The sequence below is a fragment of the Coptis chinensis genome, chromosome 6, assembly GCF_015680905.1.
Source record: "Coptis chinensis isolate HL-2020 chromosome 6, ASM1568090v1, whole genome shotgun sequence".
NCBI lineage: Eukaryota > Viridiplantae > Streptophyta > Magnoliopsida > Ranunculales > Ranunculaceae > Coptis > Coptis chinensis.
This window is the reverse complement of record NC_141461.1, coordinates 12,238,294-12,248,553: the sequence shown is the minus strand read 5'-3', so window position 1 is coordinate 12,248,553 and position 10,260 is coordinate 12,238,294. Positions and strand designations below refer to the sequence as shown.

The 10,260-nt window shown below is 40.4% G+C and overlaps 1 protein-coding gene and 1 long non-coding RNA gene across 2 annotated transcripts; both read right to left on the bottom strand.

Annotated features, from left to right (window-relative positions):
• Positions 1-221: 221 nt before the first annotated feature.
• On the bottom strand, positions 222-2,735 carry LOC147491495 (potassium transporter 26-like). The gene is made up of 4 exons (XM_086568910.1): positions 2,657-2,735; positions 2,501-2,553; positions 2,045-2,414; positions 222-1,362 (listed from the first exon to the last, which is right to left on the bottom strand). Exons 2-4 carry the CDS (start codon positions 2,540-2,542, stop codon positions 542-544), a joined length of 1,233 nt encoding a protein of 410 aa, XP_086425036.1. The 5' UTR covers positions 2,543-2,553; positions 2,657-2,735; the 3' UTR covers positions 222-541.
• Positions 2,736-8,262: 5,527 nt separating this feature from the next.
• On the bottom strand, positions 8,263-10,074 carry LOC147491494 (uncharacterized). The gene is made up of 4 exons (XR_015199904.1): positions 9,836-10,074; positions 8,774-8,940; positions 8,540-8,590; positions 8,263-8,434 (listed from the first exon to the last, which is right to left on the bottom strand). It is a non-coding gene; the product is annotated as an uncharacterized LOC147491494 (long non-coding RNA).
• Positions 10,075-10,260: the final 186 nt, after the last annotated feature.

Below are 10,260 nucleotides of genomic sequence, written 5' to 3'. Positions count from 1 at the left end.
AATCATATTGAACATGAACTAAAGATCAAATGCCAAAAAGGCAGAGGTTAACTGTCCTGTACCAACCATATTGAAAATGAACTAGAGATATTGCTGATGTACCTTAAGAAATGAACGAAGTTATCTATATATATAACGACGTGCTAAGGTGATCTCGCTATTATTGTTGTTTTTGTTATCTTCAACACAACCTAATCACTTTCTGTTGGCTTTAAATCATGTCACGAGAGGATATGAAATTTTGTAATTATGTGGGTGCATATATGTTAATTACACTCTTATAACTGAAGGGCCTATGAGGTCTGGGAAGAGAACTTGCAAAAATAAATTAATTTTAAAATTAAAGAAAAATACAAGAAAGCAACAAACTCCTACAATAAGAAATTACCCCGAGACTACCTGCAATTCCCCAAAAAAAGAAAAAAAAATTTGTCTAAGCTAGCAAATGAACTGACTGTAGAGATGAATTGAACTTGTCTGTTATAAGTAGCTTTCCATGATGGAAGTGGATTCCGTTCTAATTTCATCTCACCATGCAACCTTAAATTTCATAGAGCATGCCAACTTGTAACATCTTGCTTGGAGGAATATTCAACGTTGAAACAGCAGACCTAAAGTTATTTTGTAGAAACCTGTAGAAATAATCAATCACAATATGAGCCAAGCACCCATTCTTCTCACTTGGCTTGAGAACAGTCCTACCCATGACATAGACCACACCACTGTTTGCTGCTGATTCCAACTGCTGAATCTCAATGGGGCTCTCAATTGCCTCTGTAAGCTTCTCTACCAATGAAGTAATGAACTCATCTCCATCCATATTTGGGACATCCTTGTATCCATATTGAACTAAACATCTGTAGACACCATTTGGGCCCAATTTCCCCACCAAGTATCGTTCTTCCGGAAGAACACTTTTGATTGGAAGTGTTCTCACAGTGACAACAACCATTACTTCATGAAGCGAGCCAACATGTTGTACATAGTGTCCGATAATTGGTGGTATTCCATTAACAAGGTCGGTACAGAAGAAACAAATTCCAGGTACACGAATGTTTGCATCTCTTAATAGCAACTGAGTCAGGTCGCTACGTGACATCTTCCTTTCGGCTTCATAAGCTGTCTTCTTGCTCCTCCCACATGTATATGATAACATAATTATTAAGAAGAAGGTCGCAATAGCAAAGGGAACCCATCCTCCTTGAGGAACCTTTCTTAGCAAAGACGTCATAAATATACCTTCGATGAAAATGAATACCGCAAAGAATAGCAATATGAGTGCAACATTTGTTTGCCATATGACAAGCATTACAACAACCATCAGGCATGTCGTGATAAGCATAACCCATATGACAGCAACACCTGCAATAGTAAGAGAAAAAGGAAGAGCTCTTATTTCGAAGCTGCATTATTTTCCATTATACCAAGCTGCCCTTGCTACTAAATTGATAAAGAACGGAACTTCATCGTTACTGGTTATAGCAAATTTATTATATTAGACTTTTTTTTTGCTAAAAGGTAATTGTGTATATAGCAAAAAGAAAAAGATACAGTTATATCAGGTGAGAGACTCTTATAGCCCCTCCAACATTACAACGATTTAAGCAATAAATCTATAGTAGGTGAAGTGTTGGTTCTCCATACTATGTAGGAAATCTGGTCTGTGAGGCCACCATTGTTGCTGCCCATTCGCTAATGTTGCTCCTCTTTTGGCACATTTATCTGCTCCGAAATTCACTTCTCTCCATGTACTAGTGAGAATGATGTTTGCTTTGGTCTTGAGTCTATTCCATTCTGCTTTGCATCTCCAATGTACCTTGCTTTTCTGGAAGGCTTGAATTGCAGCTTTCGAGTCTGATTCTACCACAATTCGATCCCACCCCAACTCGATAGCCTTCTTAACACCTTCAACAATTGCAACTGTTTCAGCCACATAGTTGGTTGTAATCCCGAGACCTCCTATGAGTGTTCCTATCACCTGGCCTGTGTGAATTCTGAGAGTCACTCCCCAGCCAGCATTATTATATTAGACAAGGAAACTTACCATTAGCATTTCCAATCTCTGCACCCCCTTTGAAACCGACAACAATAAGAACACATAGAATCATAAGAATGTAATTCACTTCTGGAGAGTAGATTTGTCCCTCATGCTTGTTCGAGGTATGTATCATGTTGACTCGAGGGAAGCAACCAAGTGCCATTGATTGTTTTATGATAGAAAAGCTAGCAGATATCAATGCTTGGCTAGCAACAATAGCAGCTAGTGTAGCTATAATAAACATCGGCCAAAACACAGGAGTAGGCACAGAACTGTAAAACGTGGTACTTAGTTTATCTGGATTCTTTATCAGAAAAGCACCTTGACCTCCATAAGTGAGGATTAGTGCAGGATAAACCAAAAATGAGAAAGCCATCTGCAAAAACACACAAATGTGTCAGGGTACATTTATAGATTGCAAGAGAGATGCTGAAATATTCACAGCTTAGTCCCCAGATCAACCTGGATGGATGTCTTATTGAAGTGACCCAAATCAGCAAACATAGCTTCAGCACCTGTCCACAATAAAAGTTGTTGAAAGCAATTAAAGCCTTTTCTAAATGCTTTGAGAAACTCCTAAACTTACTAATAGAATGTGAAAAACACCAAAATATTTACCTGTTATGCACAAAACTGTTGGAGTTATCCCTCACATGAGGAGAGAAACAGAGCTGGAGAGAAACGGAGCAAATTCGGCCGGTTCGATTCGGCCAGCGCTTTCGAGAAGAAGCGCTTACCAGCGACTCGGACTCGATCGTTAGGCGATTACAGCGACTCGATGCGTTCAAAGATTGCGACCAGCTCAAAGAGCCAGCCACCGTGTCTAATTTCGTGGGCCTCGCTTACAAGAATCAAAATTTGGTTTTGGAGATAAAAACCAAAAATCAAGGTTTTGGAAAACCGAAGACTAAGAACCAGACAAAAACAAAGAGTGAGAAACCCAATCTTGAAAGCTATCAAGATTGAAAGATAACCTTTACAGAGATACAACCCTGTAAAGAGATAAGAGTGATCTAGTAAGGTAAGAAAAGGAGATTTGTAATCTTCCTTCCCACTTTATAAAGGACTAGCTCTTATGGAAGTAGGCATCATTGGCCGAACCACGGTAAATCTTTGTGTTGTGGTTTGCTTTTACTGCTTTACATTATTATCTGTTGTTAATAGTTGTTTAGCGAGTTGGGCATGTTAGTATAAGTTGTAGTTGATATTTAGATTTTGTCCGGAGTTGAATTGAGTTCATATACAAGTTATCTGTGTAGTGGGGAATCGATTGGTATTGGTATAATCCCCAACAAGTGGTATTAGAGCCTTGGTTAGAATAGCCTAGGGTGTTATCCGAATCTTGGTCAGAAGGTGTTTGACGAAATTCCTGAGAGAAGATTTGAGGTTAAAATAACTTGTAGAGATGGACCATTCAGTGAACACTCGCATGATGAGTCTGAATAGGAAGAACTACACCATCTGGAAAGCCAAGATGGAAGACTTGCTATACTGCAAGGACTTGGCACTTCCCATTGAGAATGATGGAGTAAAACCGTAAAAAATCGATGAGGTTTGAAAGTGGAAAAAGCTTGACGTAAAAGCGATTGGATACATTCGACGGTGTCTTTCACCATGTGTCCCCGAGACTACAAAGAGTCACCGTGGAAGAAACTTCGAAGACACATATGAGAGAGGAAGTCGGTGGAAACAAAGTGCTAGTCGTTAAGAAGTTTTGAACCACGAAGTACCAAGAAGGTTCTTCAATGTCCGAGCATCTTAATGAAGTACGAATATCATCAATCGGATGCATTTGATGAAGATCAATTTGGGAGACGAAGTTGAGGCTTTGTTTCTATTAGGCTCTCTACCCGAAAGTTGGGAGACATTAGCAGTTTCTCTACACGGGGCAGCCAAGTATGGAATTGTTACCATGGAGATGGCTACCACGTCTCTGTTGAATAAGGAGACTAGAAGGAGTGCAAGAAGCAGCTCTTCTCACTCAGAGATCCTTTTCACGGAGAAACGGGGGAGAGGTCAAAACAGAAAACCATCTCGCTCTAGAGGTGATGACAGAAGTAAATCTAGGGGTGAAGCTAGAACTCCTAAGGCAGAGAGGCAATGTTACTATTGTGCCACCAAAGGGCACTTCAGATATGAGTGTAGAACACTGAAGAGGGATGAGAAGAATAATTGTGTACATGAAGACATGGTGCAGAGGAACGGAAACACAGGCAGAGATACTACCGCACTAGTCGGCGACCTAATTGGGAAATCAGGTCGATTGGTGTGTGTGTTGTCTTAGTACTTCATGTCGATACTGAGTGGGTGATAGATACTGAAGCATCCTATCACGTCACACACGCCGACAGAGATTCTTCACTACCTACACCGTGTGAATATGGTGAAGTAAGGATGGGTAACAAGATGGAGTCTCAAGATTATAGGCATTGGAGATGTTCATATAGAAACCAATGTTGGCTACACCTTGACACTCAAGGATGTACGACATGTCCCTGACATACGGTTAAGCCTAATTTCGGCCGAAATTAAATTAGATGACGATGGCTTTGTAAACTCGTTTGGTAACGCGGGGGTATGGAAACCGAAAGCGAGAGGTTCCATTGCTTAGCGTGAGGAAAGAAAACTTGCTCTCTTTACAAAACACGGCTAGTTTGTGTAAAAGCGTAAGCGAATCTGCGCGAAAGAAGAAGCTTCATCTGAACTGTGGCACAAGAGACTGTGTCACATGGGCATAAAAGGGATGGAAGTTCTTGCTAAGCAAAAGGTCGTGCTAGACATTAAAGGTACACATTTAGATACATGTACTCACTGTTTGGTAGGAAAGCAACACAGGGTGTCTTTCCAAAAAGATTCCCGTCTCACGAAAAGGACACCGCCCTTGAACTAGTGCACACATTTTTATGTGGTCCTATGAGAGTGAAGTCCCACCGGGGAGTTTACTTCTTGACATTCATTGATGATCGTCCAAGAAAGATATGGGCTTATAGTCCGAAGACCAAGGATAAAGTACTTGGCGTGTTTGAGAAATTCCACAAAGATGGTGGAAAGAAGAGATTTGGGAAGTTGTTGAAGTGTATTCGCCGGATAATGGGGGTGAGTACATTGGGCCATTTGAAGAGTATTGCCGAGTCATGGGATTCATCATGAGCGCACCATTCCCAAGACATCGCGTAATGTGAATGGAATAGGAAGAGAATGAACCGCACCATTGTAGAGGATGAGATGCATGCTATCTTACTCTAAGCTATCTAGAAGTTCTTGGGTAGAAGCAATGCGTCTGGCCGTGCATGTGATCAACCCGTCGCCGCAAAGCCTCCTCAATAGTGATTATCCGCAGAGTATGGTCGGGCAGATGTTGATTATGGATACTTGAGGTATTTGGGTGCGGGGCATTTGTGCATATTCCGGATGAGAGATCCAAGCTTGATGACAAAGCCAAGCAAGCATTTTTTTTCTGGTTATGGAGATGAAAAGTTTGGTTACAAACTATATGATCCGATTAACAAGAAGGTAATCCGAAGTCGAGATGTTGTGTTCTTAGAAGACCAAACCATAGCGGACTTTGAGGAGGGGTGAAGAAGCTGAGGCTTTCACCAATGATCTTGTTGATTGAAACCCGAAGTTCCTACTTGTGGAACGTCGCGAGAAGGCATTGAGAATCTGCAGAACCATGAGTTTGAAGCTCATGATGAGAATCCTATTGCTCATGATGGGATAGAACCTATTGGTATAGAAGATCATGCAGATGAGATGCATGAACCACCACCGAGCAAGCGAAGTGCAACCTCCTGAGGCCAGATGAGGCAAGGCAGGGAGGTCGACAGCAGGGGAGACTAGCTTCAACCGGTATCCACCACATAATGCGTGCTACTATCGGATGGTGGAGAACCTATGTACTATCAAGAGGCACTAGAAGTACAGACAAAGAAAAGTGGTTGAAGGCCATGCATGACGAGATGGATTCTTTGCATAAGAATTACACTTATGAGTTAGTTGAGAAACCCACAGGAGAAAAATTCTCAAGAATAAGTGGATATACAAAGTCAAGCATGAGGGAGAACAATCCTCACCCAAGGCACAAAGCTTCGCCTTGTTGTGAAGGGATTCGGTCAAAGGAAAGGGATTGACTTTGATGAGATTTTCTCTCTCCGTAGTGAAGATGACTTCTATCCGGGTGGTATTGGGTATGGCCGCAAGTATGAACCTAGAGGTTGAAGCAGCTAGATGTTAAGACGACTTTTCTTCATGGAGACTTTGAAGAAGATGTCTACATAGACCGACCGAGGGTTTGAGGTCAAAGGCAAGGAGCACCTAGTATGCAAGCTGATAAAGAGCTTGTATAGGTTGAAAGCAAGCACCGAGACGGGTACATAAAGTTTGACTCCTTTATGGCGAAGCAAGGATACAAGAAGTCCGCTTCCATCATTGTCGCGTTTGTTGAGATTTCCATATGGGGATTTTATAGTAGTGCTATTCTTTGTATGTGGATAATATGTTGATAGTTGGCCCAAACATCAACAAGATATCCAAGCTAAAGAAAGACTTGAGTAAGTCCTTTGAGATGAAGGATTTGGGTCAAGCAAAGTAGATACTTGGGATGCGGATCACTCGTGACAGAAATAGTAGGAAGTTGTGGCTTTCTCAAGAAAGCTACATTGAGAAAGTGTTGAAGAGATTCAACATGGATCAAAAGCGAAACCGGATCGGTTAATTATCCGCTTGGTGGCGGTTCCACATGACCAAAGAGATGTGTCCTAAGGGTGAGCATGAGCGAGTCGATGGAAAAAATTCCTTATGCATCCGCGATGGGCAATTTGATGTATGCCATGGTGTGTACTAGACCGGATATTGCTTTTCGCCGTTGGTGTTGTGCGCGATTTACATCAAATGGGGTCGAGGAGCATTGGGAAGGTGTTAAGTGGATATTGAGATATCTCAAAGGCACTTCCAAATCATGTTTGTGCTTTGGTGGAAGTAAGCCCTTACTTGAAGGCTACAATCGACGGACATGGCGGTGATCTTGACTTCGATGAAGTCCACCTCCGGTTATCCGGTTACTTTTGCGGGGGGAGCGGTTTCTTGGCAATCTAAGTTGCAAAAGTGTGTTTGCCCTCTCCACTACTGAAGCGAGTATATTGCACCCGAAAGTGTTGCAAAGAGATGCTATGGATGAAGAGGTTCTTCGACGAACTAAGGCTAAAGCGTAAAATTTAGTTGTAGTTCTATGTGACGGTCGAGCACCATCCACTTGAGCAAGAATCCGAGTTTTCATTCTAGATCCAAGCACATACCGTCGCGTTATCATTGGATTAGAGAAGTACTTTCGAAGACAAGCATTTGTGTATCGAGAAGATCCAAACCGACAAAAGCGGGTCGGATATGATGACCAAAGTCTTACCGAAAAGGTAAGTTTGATATTTGGTTGCTATATCGCCGAATGGTAGCGACTCCTCTCGCTGATTTGGCAATTGCATGGAGGTATCCCCTTCACTGTTCGGGAGGGGGAGATTGTTGGAGTTATCCCTCACATGAGGAGAGAAACAGAGTTAAAGAGAAAACGGAGCAAATTCGCCGATTCGATCGAAGCTCGAGGCGTTAGCGCGCCGACGCTCGGACTCGATCGTTAAGCGACCCGGCAAGAAGAAGAAAGCGCCCAGCGCCAGTCTAATTTCGTGGGCCTCGCTACAGTAACCGCGAAATTTGGTTTTTGGAGATAAAAACCAAAAATCAAGGTTTTGGAAAACCGAAGACTAAGAACCAGACAAAAACAAAGAGTGAGAAACCCAATCTTGAAAGCTATCAAGATTGAGAGATAACCTTTACAGAGATACAACCCTGTAAAGAGATAAGAGTGATCTAGTAAGGTGAGAGACTGAAAGGAGAGATTGTAATCTTCCTTCCCACTTTATGAAGGACTAGCTCTTGTGGAAGTAGGCATCATTGGCCGAACCACGGTAAATCTTTGTGTTGTGGTTTGCTTTTACTGCTTTACATTATTATCTGTTGTTAATAGTTGTTTAGCGAGTTGGGCATGTTAGTATAAGTTGTAGTTGATATTTAGATTTTGTCCGGAGTTGAATTGAGTTCATATACAAGTTATCTGTGTAGTGGGGAATCGATTGGTATTGGTATAATCCCCAACAAAAACAACTGTGTCAAGGAGTTCCCACCCTGTTGTGCCATTATTCTTGAAAAAGATGTACATGAAGTGCGGCGATATGAACTTGAAGACGGTTGGATAGTATTTGATAGCATTGTATACACCAATTGAGGCAGTTGATGTGAACCAAAGTAGCATGATGGGAGAGAATGAGAAGCTAACCTTGCTCGTTCCAAAACGTTGGAATAAGAATAGAGCAATAAGAATTACAACTGATATAATGACCAAGTGATCTGCACATCCAATTTTATTACATTATGTTAATTCCACAATTAACCACACAACAAATCATTTCAGAACAAATGACCAAAACAGATATAATCACGTCAAAAGTTTACTTTGAGTAATCTTATCAGATCTTGATTGGATTCCTTGAACAGCAGAAACAACTACAATTGGTAGTTAATCAAGTCAGTAAGTAATACTTACATATATAATATATTCAAATAATGATCAGTCAGTCCAAATGTAGGTATATATGTATTTATGCATATATCACAAATCAAACACATTTATATTTATTTTCTTCCATTAAAGCTAAGACAGTGTAGATGCATTACAAAATAATTTACCTGAAATGGCAGGAGTTAGAGCACCGTCCCCAATGACCATAGAAGTTCCCACTAAAACAATAGAGATGAAAAACGATTGAATTTTGGGACTCTTCTCAAAGAACTCTTTTGTCTTTGATTGCAAAGCCATTCTATGTCAAATTTACATCCGACTCCAACCTTGTATTCTGTATCCCAATTTTTCGTCCAAAGTTTATGTGTTGGCATAATAGGGAGTACTGAGCAAATGTTCCACCTAAATACCAAAAACAAAAATAAAACAAATCAATAAATTTACATTACATCTGAAATATGTAGACTCTTACGTCCCTAAAATGAATCACAGAATTCAAGTTTTATGTTTTAACTTATATACAAAATGCATTCTTGTCAAACATATGAATAATACATAAACTTGGGGACATATTGATGACCATATACATAGAAGAAGAAATGTTTCAAGTGTTTCTTTTCCAGTTGAAAGTTTGTGCACGCCTTAGTAAAAATGTATTATTTCTTGAGGGCTTATTTTAATCAATTCTCAAGACAGAAACTTGTTGTATAGGGTTCATGGCATGACAATATTTTTCAACAAGAACATATATATATATATATATATACAGGTTGGCTCCGCACCTCGCACTAAAAAAGAAAGAATATAGTGAAAAAAAATGGAAATAAACCCTCAATATTCTATCTTTTCTCTCACCACTCTCTCTCTCTCTTCTGGTTCTTTCTTTCCGTTTTCTCTCGTATCTCCTGTCTTGCTCCATATTAACAAAACAATGGTATCATATTTGATCAGACCAATGGTGGTCAAGGTCCAAAAAATGAGACTCAGCATTCCCAATATATCGTCCTCTTTTGGATCAGACAAAGTAACAGAAGAGAAAACATATAAAGGGGATGTTCCTAAATCTCCATACACCACTCCAAGAGATTGGTATGCCAACGCCAATGATGCAGCAAACGGGTACACCTACAAATCAAAAGTACATCGGCATACCATTGGCCATTGCATTACATTCCTTAAAAAAAAAATGCAACAACAACAAACAACAAGTATGGTATACAATAGTTTGCTAACCTCGGGTTTACGACTTGGAATCTTATAAACCTCAGCAAAGCTTAGTTTTGATCGCGATGGCTCCGAGTGTTTTGGTTTCAACAGTTTCTGCTTCAAGATCTTCTTCATGGTCATTATCTGCCATTTTTTGTTTTCTATAGAAAGAACACAATGTGATATCAGGTTGGTATCTGGGAATGCGGTACTATAAATTTGGTAACTTCGTTCCACTTTTTTTTGCTAAATTTTCTCCAGCAGCTATCTGGGAACGCGGTCAGAAAATTTAGAATGTTCGTCTTTTTGTATGTGGGTATATGGGTCCAATAAGAATTTGCCACGTGTCCACATAAATTAACATAGGAAACTGTTTAGTTGGTTGTTGGATTAGGTCACGTGTTGGTCTCATGAGTTTTGAATGATGGTTTCAGATGCTAGTGTACAA